Raw genomic sequence first — 23638 nt, 5'->3', positions numbered from 1 at the left:
TGTAGACGTGTTCCTCTTTCTCGTCGTTTTCCCGTCACATGAGTTCCTCTTCCGCCGACGTGTGCACGTAACTGTACTGAAGGATTGAATAACGTTCCCATTTACCACCTAGGTGAATAACCTGCGCTCTGCTGTCGCCTGTTCTGCATTGGACTGCATAGGACAGCTCCACGTTCACTTGGGGAGAGCCATGGACACCAAGGCCGAGTGGACGGGCCGGGCCCTGCTGCAGAAGTTGGCTAAAACCACCAACGTCTTCGTTCACCAGCGGGCTAACCTCGCCCTGGATGCACTGGTGGAGGGCTGCTGCCCCGGGAGAGTCATGAGCGTCCTGTTCAATACCGGGCTGAGGTAAGAACTCAGCAGGAAGTGGAGCGGCAGCGGCGTTAACACTATAACGGAACTAAAGTTGACTTTCAATACAAATCCGTAGGAATTATTTGGCTTGATTTTGAACGAGCGAGTTAATATGACTGAAGAGCACATCTCTATTTATCTACATCACCCCATGAAAAAAAAAAAATCTAAAATGCTAATAACATTTTGGAGAAAATGCATGTTGTGGTAGATTATTGCAATTTATATCTAGATTTTTCCAATGTACCTAAAACATAGTTTTAACATGTATTTTTCATTGAAACGAGTCAGTTATCCTAAATGAACTCTGATCTATGGAGGGGTGTATAACTCCGTTCCAATAAAGACTGATTGAGGTACAAACTATATTTATTCGGACTTTTGGATGACTCATTGACCGGGGAACATCTATGCTGTACCGAAGAAACAAACAGGAGGGTTAAAGTCCTTGAACTTAAATGAGAAAGTCAGAGGATGCGTCTCACGTTCTCGTGTCTTTCTTCAGTCACACGTGCGTTGCCGTGAGGGAGAGCGCGGCGCAGCACCTCCACAAGCTGGCGGACGTCGTCGGAGAGGACCGCATCTTGACGTCTGGGAAGATGTTCACAGAGCGGTTCCTCACTGCGGTCAGTCGGATGGCGGTGGACGCTGCACCGGAAGTCAGGTGGGTCATCGAGTCCTAGAGTCTCAGTAGGCCGATGCGACTTCTGGGAACATTGTTATTCATTTCTTCAATATTAGACAGAACCACATAACCTTCTTGGCATTGCGCTTGGACACTACGTTTCTAAATGGGAAATGTGTTTTGTAGACGCCACGGACGGATGATGATCCAGGGACTGGCCCAGCAGAGGGCGCTCATCCCGGAGAAACACCTGCCTCACTTGCAGATCTTGATGAAGACGAGGCAGTAGATGCAGAGGCGATGAGGGAGAACTTGATACAAATAAACTCAATCTTGGTTGCTACAGAGTTCTTGTCTATGTGTACAGTGACATATTTCATTTACAGAAAAATCAAATAAAAACAGTGTTTCACAAACTACAGAACTAAACTACTGACCAGAAAATAAATTTTAGAAAATTACAAAATAAACAAAATTAATTAAGAATATGATGGAGAGCAACGAAAATGGCAAAACAAAGTGAGACATACCATAACGTGTTCATCCATCGTACAGTTTATTATCTCTTTGAACACAGGAGTATTAGTCATTGTCCTCATTGATAAACATTATCCACAGCGCTATGACTTCATGACTCATAACACACATACAGAAAAAGGCTAAAGTCCCTCTTTTATAATCAGAACATCTGATCAAAATCCTCGTGTCACGACGCCGACTGGATGGAGGTAAACTTCAGCAAGTTGACCTTTTCAACACGCGACCCTTTCCTCTCCAGTGAAGTCAACACATCTTATGAACATCATAATCATCGTCATCATCCAAACAAGTTTTGAAAGTCTCTAGAATAAAAGTGTTTTTGCATAACTGCTACAGCAGTTGATAGAGTGAGGCACTGCAATAAAAAGGCACTTTGGTAAATGCTGAGATGCAACATAACATGATATGAATCTTCACACTGACACTCTGTCATTACAGTTATGACAATAAGACAAAATGGACCCTAAAAAGAAACAAAACAGAAGTCCGATACGCTCTGCTCAGTCCGAATAGGTTCGGGTTACCATGACATGGGCCATCTATGTTAAGCAGGTCAGGACACTCGGGGGCTGGTCTCAGCAGTTTCACACTTCCCTCTTGGTGAGAAGTTGTCGTGAAGAGGTTTGGGTCAATCCAGAGGTCACCACAACACAGGAAAGTCCATTTTACTGAATCCAGGGTCCCTGCGCAGCTCCCAGTACGTGTTGTTGCTCACCCACGTGTCATTGTTGGACTTCCTGTCGACACAGCACAAATCCCTCAATGATCGATGCGTCTTGAATGATCATCATATATTAATTACATGACGCAACATCAGTTTACAGAATATATGACGACAATAAGAAATTAACTTTAATCCTCCCAACATTGTTTTTGTGTCTTGATAAATGTTCATAATTCGGTTGGCGAGCCGAGATAAGGACGTTTGTTTCGGAACGGTTTCTTGCTCGTGTCTTTCAATAAGCTAAAATTGCTAGGAATGTCAAGGAGGATTGTATTTACTAATTTTCTAGGTTTAACCACAATATTGTAAAGAATAGCAGATATGAGGAGTGATGAGTCACATATTATTACTTCTGTAAAGGATCTGATGTCACGGACAATCACATGATCCTGATGAGCCCGGCAGTTATCCAAACAACCCAGTGTGTTCATCAAAGGTTTGTAGACTGACACTTATTTAACATATTATCAGAATCAGAATCAGAATCCGTTTATTGCCAGGAATGTTTACACAAACGAGGATTTTTTTTGGCAAAAGGTGCAACATTTGACATGACAAACAACAATCAACGCGACAGCAACAGTTCAAAGTGTGTATTAACTTAAATATAAGATAAGATAAAGATAAATAAAGATAAACAAATAAGATAAAGATAAACAAATAACGTTAAAGTGTTTCGGTGTGTGTTTAGGTGTGTGTTTCAAGAGACATGTGTGTTTAAGTTAAAGTGTATGTTACATGTGATGTGTGTTTCAGTTAAAAGTGCATGTTAAAGTGACATGTGTGTGGAGGAGGCCTCCAGGAGGGAAGAAGAAGGAGGAGGAGTAGGAAGAAGAAGGAGGAGGAGAAGGAAGAGGAAGGAGGAGAGAGGAAGGAGGTTATGACAAACACAACATACAATATAATATAATACAATAACAAGACGATGGCACGTAGCGTGGCTAAAGTACAACAGATTACAAATAGCGTCGGGCCTGACTGATTGTACTCGTCTCCCGAGCGACTGCCATTGCTAAAGGCTGCAGATCCTCTGGTTTATATCCAGCCCTTTATAGCTTCAGGAACTATTGCGTTATATATTTACAAAAAGTCTGCCTGTACTTTTTGTTTACGAACAACGGATAATTTTCTAATTTTAGACCTTGTTTAAACTCTAGCTAAATATCACATTATATCACACCTCTAAGGTCACTCTGACCCTCTGTCCAACTGGTAGTTTAAAGCAGCTGATGCTGTTGCACTTTTGAGTGAGGCAAGACAAACCAGTCATCCAGTATCTGCTTACATACATTATAATATATATAAATAAAAAATATATACATACATATAAGTATAATAAATAAATTATATATATATAAATATAATAAATTATATATATATATAAATATAATAAATTATATATATATGTGTGTCGATCTTCATTCCTACGTGACAAACAAACGTTGTGGATGAACACATGCCGACAGCGTGTCTGATTGCGCACAAAGACACAACAGCACACAGGCATGAAATCAGCAGCGTACTTGAAAAAGCGTGGCTGGTGCGTCATGTTGTTGTCCTCCAGCACTTTCCTCCTCTCCCTCTGGAGCTGCTCGATCCTCTGTTTCTGCTCCTCGGCTCCTTCCGTGTTCCCCTCCTCCAGCAGCCTGGACGAAGAACCACAGAGAGCGCAGGGGTCAGGAGAGAAAACCGGAGACAGGTGGACCTACTCGAGCGCCTTCGACATTCATCCCATCATTTCTCAAACTGAAACGTTCTTGCTTTCCATTTTCAGTCATCCTGTTGTTGTTTGTATTTACTGTAGCTTGACTTAGCTGCATGTAACGAATCCTACAGGAACTCCATTTAGATTCAGGTTTAATTCCTTAAAGTTCCTCAACAAAGATTTTGGTCACAGGGGAAAGTTCCTGCTGTGAAAACTCCTTAAATGTCTTTGTTGTACTCGAGTGCCTCAGTAACCTATGTCGGTGAGCAGGCTTCACCATACCAGGACCATGCAACAACATTTATTCTTATTTACACAAAAATGTTTTCTGTGAAAAAGGCTTTTTGCATTTACATTGTAAAAACATTTATAATTGGCACTACTGCTGAAGAGATTTCTATGAGACTTTTCTCACTCACAAGAATTCATTTGTTGGGGTTCAAAGTTGTGCAAAATAAAATCCCTACACGAGTCGACAATTATTTTTATGACTTCATTTCTCTGGATCTAAACTTTGTCTGTTGCCATGGTTACTTCACACTACTTGGGCTCTTTGAGATCTTGGCCAACAAAATCATGTTTGTAAAATAACGGCGGTAATAAGGTATTGCGTTTCTAAAACGGGGAGGGATGATGTCTGTGTACAGGCTACGAGAACTGTAGAGACTAGAGTGACAACCTCTGGTCCGGCCTGAAGCGTGTGTCTGTGGGGGTCAGAAGAGATCTCAGGGAGGAGTCCAGCTCATTTAACTCCACCGCAAACTGGGTGAAGCCATAGAACTGGTCTTGGTCCACTGGCATGGGATCTAGATGTACACACAAGCACAAATTAAGTTATTTAGTTCTGTCGTTTGCTGGAAGTGCCCGGTTGGAAAAACGTAATTACGGACAGTCCCAGGGACCAATCACTCACTTGCTCTCCAGATACACGTGGCAGAAGGCGGGTCTCCTTGAAAAACTGACTCCTGCCATTTTCCAAAGATGGTGTGTACAACTTTTCCATTTGAATCTGTAACCACGCCCTCTATCTCGTTCACTGTAGAGCTCCATGATCTTGCCTATAACATTTTTAAAAAAAGATTGTTTGTTTGTGAGAAATGGAAGAAAAAGGACAGCAGACATCCAAAGTATCATATTTAATTCATGTGATGACCAGTGAATGATTTACATCAAGGGTTTAAGGTATTGACATTTTCCATGCACATGGTTTGAAAATGTAGTTCCCATCTTTGTCCAGAAGGTGGAGCCGTTTGCCTTGATGGTGATGATCGTACAGAAGACTAAGAGGAAACGCTGTATGACAGAAAGCTACAGTCATCTTTTTATTAATGAATAAACGTAGGTGTCTGTTCATGTTCAGAGGATTAAGCAACTGTAATGTTTACAGCAGTCTGACACAGGTTCATGGGAATGAGACAAACCAGTAGATACGAATAGGAGGAAACCAACAGGAACAGTTTGCCAAGTACATTTAGGCACCGTTTGTCTCTACAACAGAAAGAAATCCACCGGAGTGACATCACACATTGGGTATTTTTTTGTGTGGAATAAATATCCGTTTGTCACAACCTAAGACATTAATTAAATATCTGTGTCTACCAACCTTGACAAATGTGACTTTACACTGGCAGGCGTCCCCGTTTATATTTTTAATGGACATCTCTCCATAATGCTCGATCCAGCGCTGACCGCTCAGGATATTATGGATGCACGAGGTCACTTTGTTCCATTCGTAGTGGTCCCCAAACCTGACAACACACAGACTGCACTCAGTATACTAGTTGTTTTATTACTAATGCTTACATATATAGCCTATAATGTTCACAAGGACGTGGACACTCGCATTAACCATGCACAAGTGTAAATTAACACACACACACACACACAATGAGTTGAGTCAAGGACTTACGCAGGTAGTGTGACATGGGTGGTTCCCATAGGAACAATTTCCATGGATTTGCCCCAGAATTTATTTTTCCATCGAACATCTAAAAGAAAGAGATGAGTGAGTGCTTTAAACCGTCAAGGCTTTTTCAGTAAACAGCAACGTTTGTTTAGAAATCAAATGTATTAATATGACCCGAGGGAAACGCAAACAAAGGCAGCACCTTGAGTGATGCCACGTTAGTATAATCTGAACATAATAACTGTTAGAGTATAGAGATAAAGTATGAAACTCTCATTTAATGGAAAGTTACAGTGTGGCCACCTAATCCTCCACAACATCTAATCCCTCTTAAATATAACCGACAGCATGTGTGAAACACTCCGAACGCTGCGCTGGCAGCGAAGAACATGTCAACTCGGAAACGAGATGTGCATTACAAACAGCTTCTCTCCCGCTCACCTTGCCAAAAGCTGAAGTTCCTTGAATCAGAGTGACATGCAGACACAGGTGGGTGATGACTCACCTGGGAAATGGAGAGAAGAGATCAAAGATGATCAATGAAAAGCTTTACACAGTGGACGCTTTAGCTCAGGAAGTTGTACAATGAATCAGTCAAAACAAGTGAATCCTCAAACCTTTTATGCCATCTTCACTGCCTTTATTTTGAGGGATCGGTATAATTACTGTAAACAACTATTACGAGATAACATTTTGGAGGTCTTTTAAGTTGCTTTGAAGAAGGAAACAGGAAGAGGGCGCTGTTCTACCGCTGCTCAAGACCTGCACTGAAACCACGATGACCGTTAAGATCTATACATTAAACACTAAACGAAGCACATTTAACTCCGATGAAAAATCCCAAAACACCTCGATGAGTTGTGGTCAATGTATGAAACTGCAAAACTAGATCAAAAAATATTTCGCTAACTCACGCAAATTGTGCAGTTTAATCAAAGTCTCATTTATCCAGTCGAATGTTTGACTACTTCCACAAAACATGCATCTACATAAATAATGTTCTGTACAAAACACACACGCAGGTACGCTATACCCGCTAAAGTGTTTTATATAGTAACTTTAGCGAAGATGCACGCGTTTGGTAGGAGACGGCATATGAAAAATGAGAAATGAGACTGGTTGTACTGTGAGTTTTTTTAAACTGATCTTTTGATACAGTCTTCGCTTTTGTGGCACATATTTACTTAAATTCATTAATTGTCTCGTCTTGGGATTCTTCTTTCACACTGGAGCCATGCGAGAAAAACTGTTTTCTTCTAGAATTCAAGGCAAAACTCAGTGAGTAATATTTACAATTGGTCATTTTTTTTGGGGGGGGGGAAGCATTATTTTAAATTACAGAGAAAACATTTGATTTTCATATGATTTCAAATCACTTTACATATTCGATTCAAAATATTTTGCATTTCAAGTTGTGAAGTAAATGAAAAAGTAACTCATTCTACGAAGGGAGTGCATATCCCATGTAGTGAATCGTGCGTGTGCTGTAATCCGTGTGACCTCTACCTGTTCAGCTATAAACCTGAAGCTTTTATCAGGTCTGTCGCACTCGTACGTCTCTCCAAGGACCGGGTTAAAGGGCTTACTTCCTGCTCGGTGGTAGGTGGATGCATATGCAGATATTGCAAATGTAGCGACATACACCTGGAAATTAAAAATCAGACACATTTGTTACACGTGCGTATTCAAAGTATTGGGTTGTCTCCATGATGTTTTTAACATGACTGTGTGTACATGCATTTGTGTGATGCTGCCAACTCTGTTCACATTTGACTATTTGCATGGACGCAGCTTCATTCCAAATCAAATACTTGATCTTTTTACTTTACATATGCACTTCAGCTGCTCTTTCAAAGCAGGTAATGTTGCATGAAGTATTGGGACATACTTCCTTGTCACATTGCACCTTGAACTTCTACCCTCTTGCTCATACGGCTGTTTATCAGACCCGATGCAGCAGGACGTCCCGCTGATTCTGGCATCCAGGTTTACTTTGAATTGGGACGTTTTTATGGCATGTGGTAGGATGGACATGCATGAAACCACATTAGTTAGAAGTGCATGTGTACAAGTACAACCCCATGTTAGTACTGCATGGTGTATACTCTACAGTAGGAATAGCTGTGAGACTTATCACTTGACACTTTTGTATCTTGGTACCTACTCTGACTATTTAACTAAAGATTTGCATAAAACTCAAGAGAAACAGACTCTGGGAGAAACATTATTTACATTTATAAAAGCCTATCACGGAAGTACACACAGGGTGAAAGACAAACATTAGAGGAGCTTTTAAAAACCCTCGCGGGGAAGAGCACCGAGCTCGAAACACATTTCCCGTCAACGTATTGCCACATATCTCCATCTAGCTCAGACATGGGCCACATCCGGCCCGCCGAACTTGTCCAAATCGCGACTTTGTTTACTTCCGGTGTGCGTTGGCGCGGAAAGCACTCGTCACACAAAACCCTTCACCATGATTTGTCAATCCGTTTGTCTGTCAACATTTTGCGAAAAAAACAACCAATGAACACTCAGTAAATCACAAAGGACCCGCCCACCACACAGGTGAGACTCATTTAGAAACAGCCACATTGATTTTGGGGAGTAGCGCGGAGCCTGGAGGGGCTGCAGAGCCACGAGGAGGAACACGCAGCCACAAGAGAGCCACTTGGACCGGGTAAGAGTCTTTACTACACGTTACGTGTCACGGTGTCCGTCCCGGTGTCCGTAACTTGTGCGCGGTGCTGACTAGTCTTGTATTTTACAGAGAGGATTCACCAGCGCCTGCAGCGCAGCCTGCAGCTCCACCTGCCCGGCCAGCAGAGAGGTCTCGTGACACGATGACATGATGTTATTATAGTGAAGCCATATTGTAAATAGTCTGTCAATAGTTGTGTTCTGTTTTCTATTTCACAACATGTATATAATGTAGAATTTTTTTTAAATGTACAATACATATTTATAAAAAAAAAATGTAATGGTCATTTTTTATTTGCACACACCCCATGAAACTTTATCTGCAATATGAAGTCATTTCTCAGTCCCATCTTTATCATTTTGGTGAATGTGTGACAGACCACATCATTTTTACTAAAAAACATTTATACAAAATTTGGTTTTCCTCATTTATTTAATTCAATTCAATTCAGTTTATTTGTAGAGCCCAATTTCACAAATTACAAATTTGTCTCGGAGTGCTTTACAATCTGTACACATAGACATCCCTGACCTTTGACCTCACATCGGATCAGGAACAACAGGAGGATCCCTCTCCAGGATGGACAGGTGCAATTACATGTATCTAGCATTGTATTCAGATATTTCACTGCTTTTGTGAACCTATGACCTTTGGTAAACCAATTTCAAACACCAAAACAGTTCGTCCACATGAGTAAAGGTGTGTTTTCAGAAGAGATATGAATAATTTTTAAAAATCGAACTTCAATTGTCAGCTTTAGGGTCATATTTTCTCGAGTAAAGCGCTGTCGGTCTGTTTGTGACGGGTAATACACATGCTGACCAGATGACGCCACACATCGCCCTCAATTTAAAGACCCCTTTCTAGTTTCTGCTGCAGGCAGGATATTTAATACAGTCTATCTCTCAGGACAATCCGTCCATTATTTTGCGGGGTTTAAAACAATTAGAAATTATTGAGCTTGAGTATTTCGTTGGGTAATAATTTGTTTTGAATGTTGAAAGTGATTCCATTGATCTCTTTCCAGTAAATGTTGATTACTTTAACTTTGCACCTTAAATTGAAATGTATAAAAAACAGACGCAATCTCCAGGTTTAATAAATTACATTGCGTGTCCAAATGCTCCTGGCCCGGAGCATTTGGACACGCATTTAGAACCGAATGTGGCCCGCAGGTCAAAAAGTTTTCCCACCCCTGATCTAGCTCTTGCATGTGTGTGTGTGTGTGTGTGTGTGTGTGTCTTCTATTCTCTCACCATGCGCTGGTAAGGGTCTTGGGTGCTGTTGGCGGTGTCCAGCAGCTCGCTGTACTCCAGCTCCTCGCACAGCCTCTGCAGGGTGTTGAGCGGCTCGTTGAGCTGCACCGGCATGGCCACCTTGGACAGGTCCTTACCGATGTTGTTCTTGAGGATGTTCCACAGGCTCACGCTGCTGGTGGGGCTGGGAGAGGGCAGCGTGGAGCGCCGCCGAGGCACGGTCAGCGCGCTGCTAACTAGAGAAGAATAGTTTGAGATTAGAAGACGACGAGTGGGAAAATCATCGGTGTTCAAAGCCGATTTGGAGGAAACGTGGATGTTGTAGCGTCAAAAGGCGGCACAAACGCAGTCTGTAAAATCTACATGAAAACCAAAATATGGGTGGTTCTCTACATAAGCTCAAATCATACTCTATATCTCTGCGTCTACATTGGCAACATGATAATGGTTTTATACACTACCGTTCAAAAGTTTGGGGTCATCCAGACAATTTCGTGTCTTCCATGAAAACTCACTTTTATTTATCAAATGAATTGAAAATTGAATCGAAAATATAGTCAAGACATTGACAAGGTTAGAAATAATGATTAATATTTGAAGTATTAATTTTGTTCTTCAAACTTCAAGCTCAAAGGAAGGCCAGTTGTATAGCTTATATCACCAGCATAACTGTTTTCAGCTGTGCTAACATAATTGCACAAGGGTTTTCTAATCAGACATTAGTCTTCTAAGGCGATTAGCAAACACAATGTACCATTAGAACACTGGCGTGATCGTTGATGGAAATGGGCCTCTATACACCTATGGAGATATTTCATTAGAAACCAGACGTTTCCACCTAGAATAGTCATTTACCACATTAACAATGTATAGTGTGTATTTTTGATTAATGTTATCTTTATTGAAAAAACAGTGCTTTTATTTGAAAAATAAAGACATTTCTAAGTGACCCCAAACTTTTGAACGGTAGTGTATGTTGTGCAACTTGGAAGCGAGGGTTAATGCAGTAAAGAATACATTCTTTTCAAAACTAACACCATCGGCAGCAGTGAATTAATGATGCCTGGACGGATGCTTTGTCACATACTGTGTGAGGAAACATACGGAGTTTGTAAACACTTGTGGAAGTTGCCAGTGGTCATATTAAAACAAGTGGGTCACTTCTATCATTCCAGACATCGATTTATTTAGTGCCGACACTTTCTGAAGAAATGCACGAAAGCACACAGAGGCTTATTCACAGTCACTCAAGTGTGCCAACACAGACAAGCTCTGCCTATTTTAACAGAACAAGATCCGTTTGATCCATCTTTCTCTTTTAATATGTCCACACACACCTCACACACGCACAGAGACAGATGCTCAACTTGTTACTGTATCGAGTACCAGAGTTGTGTCTCTCACTGCTTCCCTCGTTGCTGTAGGTATCCATGGAGATGCTGTCGCTGACATCACTAATGTACGAGTCATCGTCAGAGACCTGGAGACAGAAAGTCAACTCTGAAAGGTCAGCGAGCGGCAAGAACACATCATGAACAGGACAATCACAAACAAACCAAAAGTCTCCTGTCATCAGAACATTAAAATAAAATAATAATGCACCCCGTGTAGTGCCTGATGCGACTTGCAGACGGTAGAAGTTGTGTGAAAGTAAAAGTCAGCGAAAAAACACACATTACTTTTCCTGCACAACTAACCCTTTATAAGACTTGAACTCGATGCGTTTTATCCCTGTAGTGCTGAAACATGTCGTAAAATAATTGATTATATTCAACAATCTTGAAAACAGATTTTAAAATATCATTTTTAAAGCAAATAATCTCATGGTTCCAGCTTCTCAAATGCAACTGCCACTTTTCTCTGCTTTATAATTCTTTCAAACCAACAAAACAAAGCCATTTTCAACATGTGACCTTGAACATGTGAAGGACTTTATACATTTCTGACAGTTTAAAGACAAAACAAGCGTATTAACAGAACAAAGCATGTGGCTACAAACAGAGGAGGGTAGGACACAGTGTCTCACCTCATTCTCAGAAGAGGACGAGGAGAGGAGGTACTCCTGAGCATCAAAGAACTCTGATATTGACTCTGGGATTGATGCTTTGCTCTCATTGGACACCTGGTGGACCAAGGAGTGAGACCCTCCTTGACATTCCTGATGAGATGAAGAAGTCAGTTGAGTGAAACTGGACCCGAGGTGATAGTTATGGGACACTAGTGATTCCTCTCTTTGTCCCACTCACTGAGGCATAGGCGGTCTTCAAGCCAATGACCTGCGCTGGCTGCGGGGCCTGCCTGTCGATGGCGAGCCTCAGCCGGTCTCTTTCCGCTACGAGGGAACTAAAGGCGGATTTCAGTGTGCTGTGGACTGGAGACAAGGAACGGGGAGAGTTGTCATAGAAACTATCTTACCCTATAGACACAAACAAGCATGCGTTTCAATCTAAATGCATCTGCGTGGCTAAGTAGCAGACACCCCAGCAGGGACTCACTGTTGTTGGCCAGCATGCAGAAGTCCTCCTGCAGACGGGACCCGTCTGTCGGCGAGTCCGGGGATTCAGGAGAGACCTCCTGCGCGTTTGAGTCGGTGGTGGAGAGGTTGGGGTTGGAGGCGTGGAGACGAGGGGGCTGAGAGGAGATGCAGCTCGGGACCTGGCGAACAAAAAGACATTTTAAAAAGTACAAGTCGTTACTTCCTCTTGATTCACACTGTTGAAGTCCGTTTTAATAAATATGAAATGATTTAAAAGACAAGCACCTGTAGTGTGGTTTTGGTTTCTTTGCCATTGTTTTTGGATCGCCATCTCCTCGGCCTCTTCTCTTTTTTGGGCATGTCGTAATTAGAGGCCTGTGGTATCACAAGAAGACTTTAAAAAAAGGGAGTAGTCAACAAAAATACTTCCCGTTTTCTGAGCACCCAAGTCCTTATCAGTCTACGGTCATTATTTCACATCTTGCACACAATCCCCACTGGACGTGAGACACTAGCGGGACGTAAACGTCTCAGTTGCAGCTTCACCGACTGAACCAAAATAGTTTCCCTGTCGACTCAATAGGAAGAAACAGCGTTTGACTTGATTCATTGAGTTTATTTCCCCGCCCCCCTAACCAGAGAGGAGAATCTGCCTGAAGTGAAACAGACGAGCGAACTAACTTCAATAAGTTAAAAACACGTAGAGAAAGAAATATGTGTTAGCTGCAGATACCGATTCGTGGAACGCAACAAAACTAGACCGGAAGTGTAAAGTGTAAAAACACAGGTTTATGGGAGTGTTGATGGAACAAAAAGGAAGAGTTTCGGTTCCGAGTGACGGACGTTGATAAAGCTTCTGAAACGGGTCCAGTGGCGATCGGCCATTACTTCATGAGAACTTCTCCGTTTTACCCACAGAGCTGGTGAATGCATTTTTATTAGATATTCCTGCACATTGTCTCAATTAAGATGAATTAGATTGAGCTGCGTCATGGCTAACCTAATCCGTGTGCTTACCTGTAGTGCACTAATGGCCGGGGCCGAGTACGTGCGGTGGAGGACCTCCATGCTCTTCAGCAGCAGGTTGAGCTCGAGCATGTACGATTCACATTCCTCCAAGTCTGAGTGAAAGATATTTATTATCAGATGAAAGTTTAGGAAACCGAAAGAACGATTCACTGCAGTCAGACAAGGAAACCGTTAACCGGGCCGGGAGACGAGCAAGCCCGGAGCAGTGAGCAAAGAGAAAGAGACAAAACAACGACCAACCTTTGCAGCACTTGTTCATGTCCTCTGAAGAATGGAGCCAGGAACTGACCTTCGCCTGGTGGACTGACGCCTGCTTCGTAAGAGTAGCCCTCTGTTTGAGAGAGAGAGAGGATGAGGCTTGTGCGACTTCACATCCCTACTGCGTCAAATCTACGAAGCAACAACTTACTTTTCTTAGGGTCTCGTTGAGGGAGGGGGAGGCCGAGGCGTGGGGGTTGAAGAGGTGCCTCTCATGGGGATACGTGGCAATTTCGTTCTGCCGAAACACGCGGTGATGACGCAGCTTCGTCACCCACTCCTCAAACAGCTCCGGAGACTTAACCTGCAGTAAAAATGAGTTATTAAACCTGTAAAGCCAGATTAGGAGCAGTAACCGGGCGACGGCCGCCGTGCGAGGCCACGCTTTTGCATTCAGCTCCAATTCTCACCCATGTTAGATTGTAAATGCGAGTGTGGGGCCTCACCTTTAAGTGGTAGATGTTATCCTCCGTGTCCAGGTCGACGCACATGGCTTTCTTCTTGATTGACATGACAGAGAGGCCGACGTCAATGCAGCCGTGAAGCTTTCCCTTCTTCAGCTGTGGACAGAACACTTTGTGAGCGCGTTGAAATGCAGGAACGATGACGGCGCTCGAGGCGATACCTACATCGGTTCCACGCTTCGCATACTTCAAGATGCCCTTCTCCAACACAAAGTATCTCTAAGTGGGAAGAAATAAAACTCAAATCAATATTTAATCACAGCATTACTTCATTTTTAAGTTCAGTTTTGCACTCGCACAACAGTAAAAACGGCAATAAACAAAAGAGTATGCAGCGATTGTTCCCTTCTGAACCGATAACTCATGACTGCCATTTGACTTTCACAACAGCAGTCAAATAAGTGACCAGCTGTCTTGATGATGACCATGCGTAGACATTACAAGTACACTTTGCCCTTTGTAGTTTTACAGTCAACAGAATCAATACAAAAACAGAATTTACTGTTAAAGCACTTTGACAGGACTTGAGACCTCCTTGTCGGTCAAAATATTTTTCGATTTAATTCATGTTGCAAGGCAGAAGTTTCCAGGTATGCATGAGCACAGAGGAGAGGGGGAGGAAGATGAGTCAGGGTTACAGTGTAATCATCTGGGAATAAAAACAATGGAAAAAAGGAAATCCAGAGGACTACATTGGTGAAGAGGAGGAAATGTGGAAATAGCTTGAGGTATTAAAATATACCAGGTCAGAACTTTAGTTGGACGTTTAGGGAGGACGGAAAACACTGCTCGTTTAATCATGTTATCATCAGGAAGTACACATCACCTACACCTAGATGTACAGTGTGCTCTTAGAAAGCAGAATTGCTTTATTTCTTTACCAAAATGAATGTGGGGCCTTGTTTAAAAATATAAAAACACCATCTGGGCTTTTAGAGGACAACATGGGATGAAGGCAGTGGAGAATATTAAAAAAAGAAAACAATATGGCTCACTATTTGACAGCCTTTGTCTCAGAAACAATCAAGTTCAGAGTGAAAATAGGTCTTTGGTTAAAAATAGAGAGCTGCAGCGATGATCGAAAACAAAAGGAGGGCTGCGATGATGTTGCCGTCTCGGGCTTCGAGAAGGGTCTCGAGAGTCGCTCACCTTATGCCACCCCTTCATGGGCCACTTCCTCCTCTTGAGCAGGAAGCCCTCCTGTCTGTCAGGCTCCTGCATGCTGGCAGGAGCCCCCCTGAGCCCCTCCACTATCTCCCAGCTGTCCTGGAGGGAGACACGGCAGCAGGACCATACGAGTTAGACGGGCGTCTCTCTCCATATAGCACGACCTAAACATGTTAGCAGTAAACACATCCTCCTCACAGACGCCACTGAAGCCCAACACTGTTGTGACAGCAACGTCTCGTTGTAAAAACAGCATTATTGAGCTTCACGCATTCGTTTGCGACGGGACATTAAAGCGTTCTTATGCAAACGCGGGGAGCGACACTTCGTTGAGTCCATGTCAACAGTTGGATTTGATGGGAACTTCAATGGGAAGTGAAAGAAGAAGACAACGCACACACACGTACGTGGTTACTGTCGTGCTTCGAGGAGCCGCTGCTGTCGCTGTGAGTGGGCGACGGCGTCGTCATCTCTTTGCGACTCGAGCGCCTTCAGCCCACCGTTGTCTGGTTTCTGTGGAAACCGCGGCAACAGAGATCACAGCCGAGCCGCCAGGAGCATCACTCTGACCTTTGAAGGCCACGGCACAACAGTCGGCGCTGGGGAGAAAGGTTAAAAAACAAACTGAGGTTTTCTGGGGGGGGGGGTTCATTCAAGAGAACAGGAGCAGCGGGATCAGACAGAGGAATCACTTAGTCACTGTGTGGCTGACTAACCGAACAGCCTAAATGAGGATTAAATAACTCCAGAGTGTCTTTGTTTTGAGGAAGCTAGACACAAATATCCAGAAGAAAAGCACGAGGCAAATCGGTCTTTATCAACACTCGGTTCAGGGTTCAACATTTTAAAAAGACAGGAGTCATGGTACCGCCCAGGTTTTATGACGTTGTAAAGGTCCCCTTGTAAACAAGCAGGTGTGGAAGACAGGAACACAACACAATAGTCCCATTGGAGTGTGCCGAGCATCATACAAAACAAGATTTTAAAAGAATTTAAAATTAAAGTTATGACTCAAGAGGCGACTGCTATTTCCATGTGAGTATAAAACCTTTGAAAATAGACCCAAAGACTATTCCTGCCCCTTAACCCTCCTGTCGCCTTCGGGTCAATTTGACCCGATTCAATGTTTAATGTCGGTGTTCTTTCGGGAGTCAACAAACAAACATAAAGTACCTCACACTTAAACTTGGAAAACAATATTAATTCTAATAATTTTCTGGAGATTTTAATAGCTGGGGTCATATTGACCTCAAGGGTAAAATATGTTAGTAAATATAAAGGTAACAGGAGGGTTAAACATTGAATCGGGTCAAATTGACCCGAAGGCAACACAAGGGTTAAACATTTAGAGCTCACTCCATCTGCACACAGAAGTGGCCCTCGCTGCGTCACCGCCGGCCGGTTCCAGCTAAAGTAACTTCCTCCGGTTCCCCGACCTGCTCAGCCTTTTAAGCACAAATAGGCTCGGCTTCGTTCTACAAGCTGCCGTCGTCATTTTGCTAAATTCCATCTGCCAAAGTTGTGATTCCAAAACGAACCTCAAAAAAAAAAAAAAAAGACCAACACGATTTGTTGAGCTGAAAGAGCTTTGCGTTCGGTCTCTACCCAACGACTCGGTGGTGGGATGAGCAGCGGAGGCCACGTTCCCACCGACATCTCGCATGTATTCCTCCGCCTGCAACGAATGACATGCCCCAACCTGGCTGTGTGCTTATCCCTCCACGGGCGCCACTCCCCGTGTACGCCGACACCTTAGACGACTAACCCCAGGCGTGTTGCGCGGACCTGTGTGCCGTACACAGGAGCCGGGCACAGCCCCGTCTGGTGGCTTCACACAGCGAGACCGGCTCGCATGCACATTCACAACTCTGGGATTTTAAGTGTGTGTGTCTGTGTGTGTCTGTGTGTGTGTTGTAGTTCCCCGAGGCCCCCCTTACAGTCAGTACCATGCCCAGGAATTGAGTCATCAAGAGGAAAGAATGTGCCCAGTGCTTCGATACCCCCCCCCGACGCACCATAACACACACGAGCTACAGTGAACACGGGGCTAAAAGCAGCCTGAAGCACATGGGCGGCCCACTTGCTTCACAGCTCCGCAGCACGGACTCAAAGGACACGCAGCGGATCTGAGTGGACTTCAAATGAGCTCATCGATTCTTTGCGTTCGCACTCTAGACATTCAACAGCAAGAAGGTGCATCCGACCGCCATGAAACAGGACGCAATGGCAAGGAGTGTCGGAGCTCAGGGCCCGGGTGGGAAATCGTCAGCTCCGACTGAATTTGTCGACGAATAAAGTCGCGATTAAAAACACTCAGAGTGGCGATGGAGCATGAAGCACCTCTTTGCTCAACACGCCTGGCCCTGCCTTCCACGGCTCAGCCTTTTCCCCCTTTCATACAACTCAGCAGCAACGTTGGCGACATGACACTTCCTTTGAGCAAAACATCCAAAAAGAAATTGCCACTGCATACACAGTGTTAGTGTGAAGTGCCACTTCTACCTTACAGCACTTCCTCACTCGAAAAGCTTCAGCACAAAGCTGTGTATTAGTCGAGAATACAGACCAACACACAGCTATGGATGAACTGTACAATCTGGAAAGGAAGCTGGACATGTCAGTCCCCAAACATCCCCCGAGTGCCTCTTTACCTCGACTGAGTGGTCACTGTCGTATTGTCCACCACTGAGCATCCTGCACCGCAAGACTAGAAGCGGCTCGGTTTGGCCTCCGGTCTCACGTCACGAGAGAGTCAATCATTAATGGCATAACACCTTGTAAATGATCGCTTACGTTGGAAAGGGGTCGTTCTCACGTCAAGGCCGCCGCCGCAGTCACAAGGCCTGAATGAGCGAATGAAATATTTAGAGCCGATGGAAGCGTCGGGTTCGAGCGCGTTTCTTTTTCCCCTCTTCTTTTTTAAAACGCGAATCGGCGTTTGTGAGGTCCGCCGACGGGGACGGAGAGACCGAGCAGACGTAGACGGTAAGTTAATACCTTTTGTCTGGATGAATGTGTGATAACAGAGGATCTTACATCGGACACCAGCAGGGAACATGTGGCATGTGCCGTGTGGTCCAATTACAAACCTGGAATTAAACCACTCTGGGCATGCTGCCCCTCCCCCACCCGCCCCCCCCTGCAGATATATTCTCTTTCATTGCACTGAAGGAAAAAAGTCCCTCTAATTACCTCACAATGACAAAAGGTGTATCCACTAAGCTTCACACACCGTTTCTCAGAAAGGTGAGCACAGCCCTGCTAAACGCCAGGAGACAAAAGCAGAGATGCAAATAGGAGAGCACACAAGAGTGGAACTTTATTCTCCTGCTTCTCGGCTCCCCGGCAACCGACAAAGTGGTCGGCCCATAAAAATGACCACGCTGACCACCGGCGCTCCTTTAAAAGCCGCCACGTGACCAACTGTGTGCACAGGGAGAAATGCACTTCAGGAATGCTGCTCTTCAGAAGTCATTATGAGCACCATAGCTACAGGCTACACATATTGCATATTTACAGAAAGCGCCCGTGGCTTTCATTAAGCGAAGCGTCTTCTCTCGTTCACCCGTTTTTATGACGGGATCTCGAGACAACTGGATCCTGAGGAATTGTCAGGCTGGACTTTCCGGTCCCAGTATGAAAAACACAGACGTGGACGTAGCAGCCAATGCATCTGCTTTCTGCCTGAACTCATTGTTGCAACAGGACTGCCATAAACCCAGCAGTCCACATAGATACTCGCCGATTGGAACTGCAAAAAAAGGTTCATCTGTGACTCTACCTCCAGGAAAGCAACAGAAAATACCGTTAAAGCTTCTTCACAGATTTACTGAGTTTAAGCTGTGCATGATCCACTGATTATTAAACAGAGAGCCGGCTTTAAATAGACTCGCATCTGGCAATATTATCTGGCCACTTCATACAACACCAGCATTTTACACCATCGCAGGAACACGGATGTGTGGCAGCATATGGTTTGGAAAGGGCCGGTGGCAGTAGCACTTAGCTCGTCTGACCTGTGACACGATGCCCGACTGAGTGTTTTTATTGGAGTCTGATGAAGAGCAGTTGTCCTCGAAAACGTCATGGTGTAATAAATTAGTAGACGCTGAAGAGCTGCAGTGTGTGAGCTAATTATTTGTTTATTTCATGTGGACTGAGTATTTCTAACAGTATTATTCATGTGAAAGTAATACAGTGCAGAGGAAAACTGATGTGGGCATCAGTAAATGTTCAAAGAGGTAAAAAAAAAAAAACAGCCCCAATATGCCATTCAGCAGTCGGGTATTTTCATGAGGGACGGAAAGAGAACAAACTGGAGAGCCAGCATGCTCAAAGATTCTTGTCTTTTTTAAAGCCGCATCACAAACGAGGTCTCTCTCCGTCTCCTTCCTGCTCAGACAAGGGACACTTTGTGTAACTGCTCAATCACAGGTTGCTATGGATACAAAGAAGAAACAAAGCCATGGCAAGAGCAAGACTATTTTCAGTTTGTTTGTTCTTTATAGAAAATCTGAGGGCATAAAACACGGAGCTATTTATAGACCCTGTGCCGTTACCAGCAGAAACATGATTTCACATGACTGTCAGTGTCGACCATGTCGGTTTGGCTGGAAGTAGGACTCAACATGTTATACCCTTATAAATCCATTAGAGATCAAAGGCGGGCTTTTCTCAGAGTGGCCACTTGGTGTATTCGTGAAGGCAGCGATGCTGCATTCACCAGCTTTTAAGTGGGTGTTGTGTAAAAGGAAAGAATGACATAGAGATAACTCAGTGAGTCACGTCGGCCATGCTGGATGTTTACGCCCAGAAATGTTGCAGCAATAAGACAACATTTGGGCTGAACTGTAATCGGCCGACTGATGGGCCGATGCACTGATCTGTACGGTGCCATCATGCACGTTTATAAAGACCTGCGCCCCCTTAAGTCTGCAGGGATTCAGTCTCAGTGTCTTTTTGCTCGGGGGCTCTTCAACAGGCCAACACTGGGGTTTGCACCCCGATTGTTGGGTTGCAGGGCAGCCTCTTACTTCTTATACTCGTCCTAGGGTTGCAACTAATAATAAACAATTAATCTGGCAATTATTTCTCGGTTTCTTCGCTTGACCTAAGAGCCATCTCGGACATCTTTGTCTTATTTTGACCAGCCCAACATTCCAAAAGCTAAGAAGGCATTCAGTATCAGCAGTAACAATAGAAAAGAAATGCTGATCCCCACATTGAGGATCTTTTCACAAAAGTTGTAACTAAGTTTTGATAATTAAAATAATTGCAGGTATTTGGACTCATCAATTCATCAAACAATTGATTCAGATGGCAGGTTAAAAGAGAACTAGCTGTTCTATTCATTGGTTCTTTTTTGGGGGAGGGGTATTAATTAATCAATTGTGTATCCTTCTCCATTCATTTTGATTAAGTACAAATGTACACATATATGTGAACAATAAACGTCAGGGCTACAGTTATCTTAGGTACGTGGCTGGTCTGTTAATGGAACAGTGATAGTGACGCCATCACTCGTGCATTACGTGATCCAGTCTGGACTAAGAGGTACTCAGACCATGTGATAAAAACAAAGTCACCCCCAAGCAAAAGCCTCAAAGTTAAAGTGCTAAATAGCTCATGGTCATTTCCTGACATAATCATTCATGAAATATTGTGAAAAAGTGTCATCTTCAGAAAATGTATTGTTCAACAAATATTTAAAGATCATGAAACAAAGATACCATTGAATTATAGTCTCGAAGAAAAGGAAAATATTGACGTTTGAGAAGCTGGAACACCTGAATTTGTTTTGGCTCATTTAGTTTAGCAAGTACTTAAACGACGGAGTTGATTATCATAATTGCTACCAATTACATTTCTGTTGATCAATTACTCAACTCATTTCTGCACGAATGGCCTCCTGTAAAAACACAGTCCTGTTTACTGGAGAGGTCAAACACATAACATGAGAAATGTGCAGTCCCAACTAAAAACACAAACCGCAGCCGTAGGCCTACTGTAACTTTACAGAAATCCACTTTAATTGAATGAATAACCTCGATATTTACAATGAGCACGCTGATTAAAGAGAAGAAGAATGCACCGCTTGTGCTGGGGCTGATGTCAACTCAGCAACCAGTAATGAGGACAAACTCCACGGGGACAAACCACAGGTGTCCCGTGGAAATGCACCGCGCTGCTCGGTTCCTGTTGCAAACACATCAATTCAAACTTGTCAGCGCAGACAAATACCAATACACCCCAAGTGCCAGTGAACCCTGCGCTCACACAGCCGCGATACAAACATGTAATTAGATAAAACACCACATTTAAATGGCACGCGGAAGCACCGACATGTCACGAGGAAGTCCATCAATAATTCTATCGACAGAGGTATTTCACTGCGGCGCTGAAAGGGTCAGCTGAAGCCACGACAGGAGTGCAATTCAACTCTGTGGCTTAGTTCAAAGGGAAGCGAGACAATTGCACATGTGTTGCGAGAATAAAATGACAGAAAAATGGCTTACCGGTTCTGTGGCGAAAGCTACAGCATCCTACCCTGGTGGTGGAGACATACCTGGCTTTGGGGGCTTCTGTTGCTCGTCACAACGGAGCTATGTGGAGGTGTGGTCTGCTTGGTGGGCGGTAGAGACTGACGCTCCACTGAGCCAATCACAGTCGAGGATAAACCCCCGAGGGGCGGGAACAAAGGTTTGGGCGTACACCTTTTTGTGAACGCACAACAGTGTGACGTTCAACGAAAAAAAGAAAAAACGTCAGAGAGAGGAAAATGCGACCAAGGTGAAAGTTTTACGTCAGACAATGGAGTGAGAGGTAAGCTCCAGCTGAAGCTACATTAATCTCACATAATGAAAGTGACCTTTGTGTATTAATGGGACATTGTTTTCTGTTCGTATCCCGTCCACCTCTCTCTCTCATATCTGGTTTCAGCCACGTTCACATCAATCACACGTTTGTTTTACATTCCCACTCATTCGGCCTTGGAGTCAAAGCTAACGATGCTGATTGATTTAAATTGTTAATTGCAACAACGAAGGTATCTCCTTAATCTCAGACCCTGAAACTAATTGTGTACTACATTACCAGGAACAACGTTTTAAGAGCTAAATAACAGGGTTAGAAGTCAGATAAAGTTATACTCCATCTCAAATAACGATTATTTTCAGTATTTTGTAATGTGTAAATTTTTTTGATTGAATAATTGTCCATTAAAAGCCCAAGTTATGTCATTGGATGGTTCATTTTGTCTGAATAACTCTATAATAATCATTTATTTTATATAGGGCTTCTCAAGGCACCCGAAGTCGCTTTACAGAGTGCAGAGTCCAGTAGTCATACACACACAGTCATCCCGGTGGTGGTAAGCTACATCAGTAGCCACAGCTGCCCTGGGGCAGACTGACGGAAGCGTGGCAGCCAATCAGCGCCTACGGCCCCTCCGACCACCACCAACATTCATTCACATCCATACGAACCGGGGTGAGGCTGCGGTGCATGTCTTTATGATGGTGGGGGAAACCGGAGTACCCGGAGTAAACCCACGCAGGCACGAGGAGAACATGCAAACTCCACACAGAAAGGACCTGGGACGACCGGGACGACCGGGATTCGAACCCAGGGCCTTCTTGCTGTGAGGCGACAGTGCTAACCAATGAGCCACCGTGCTGCCCGATATGCGTTCAGTTTAATATCACTAAACACAAAGAAATATACCTAATTACTATCTGGAACATGGGAATGTTGACTATTTTTGCTTTAAAATGACTCGGTTACTTGATAACTTTTCTGTTCATCAACTTATAAATTCCCTTATTTTTAACATTATAATTACTATACCTGTTGTGGATTGTGTTCATGAATAAGGATACTAACTGTGGAGATACAGTATGGGTTAATAATCAGCCCGGTCTCATTGCTTCGTAACACAGTGAACAGTCCAATGACAGTTTGTTTGGTGCTTTTCTTCTGGTAAAAAAAAAGATGGCTTTCCCCACAAGTGCTCACTGTTTGCAGAAATGATGAGTAAGTGAGAGGAGTTGTGTGATTGCAACCAGACGGAATGAGTGTGTGGGTGAATGAATGAGCATGTGTTTGTGTGTTTCTGTTTCATGTCCGTCTCAAGTTCTGCTCCTTATGTCTTCTTCAGAGAGTCTTCAGTCGTCCCCTATCCTCGTAGCTCTCGGAACCTGCATGTGTTGTATTTGTTTACCATACAAAACAAATGTCCTCCTTTGCATGGGCTTGAGGCTGTTGCTTCCTGCCTGGGCTTATTTCTATGGCAACAGAGGGCAGGGAAAAAAATAGAACGGGGGAACAGACTTCTTCGAAAGGGGGAGTTAGAGCCGGGCGTGTCCAGAAACTTAGAACCGACAAAACTAATGTTGCTGGGAAAAGGAATGTTGGTGCTGATATGTGACTGAG

General features: G+C 43.7%; 1 protein-coding gene across 1 annotated transcript; it reads right to left on the bottom strand.

Moving 5' to 3' along the window:
- Window positions 1-1519: 1519 nt before the first annotated feature.
- On the bottom strand, window positions 1520-21778 carry LOC130195496 (oxysterol-binding protein-related protein 3-like). The gene is made up of 22 exons (XM_056417052.1): window positions 21724-21778; window positions 15616-15807; window positions 15191-15307; window positions 14207-14260; window positions 14024-14137; window positions 13729-13881; window positions 13560-13650; window positions 13308-13411; window positions 12576-12665; window positions 12310-12469; window positions 12061-12185; window positions 11841-11972; window positions 11201-11294; window positions 9815-10050; window positions 7364-7501; window positions 6299-6362; window positions 5861-5939; window positions 5555-5699; window positions 4865-5009; window positions 4631-4757; window positions 3770-3892; window positions 1520-2259 (listed from the first exon to the last, which is right to left on the bottom strand). The coding sequence occupies exons 2-22, from the start codon at window positions 15676-15678 to the stop codon at window positions 2163-2165; spliced, it is 2451 nt and encodes an 816-aa protein (XP_056273027.1). The 5' UTR covers window positions 15679-15807; window positions 21724-21778; the 3' UTR covers window positions 1520-2162.
- Window positions 21779-23638: the final 1860 nt, after the last annotated feature.

Source organism: Pseudoliparis swirei, chromosome 1, assembly GCF_029220125.1.
Source record: "Pseudoliparis swirei isolate HS2019 ecotype Mariana Trench chromosome 1, NWPU_hadal_v1, whole genome shotgun sequence".
Lineage (NCBI taxonomy): Eukaryota > Metazoa > Chordata > Actinopteri > Perciformes > Liparidae > Pseudoliparis > Pseudoliparis swirei.
Note: the sequence above shows the minus strand (reverse complement) of the source record. Positions and strands in the feature narration are given on the sequence as shown.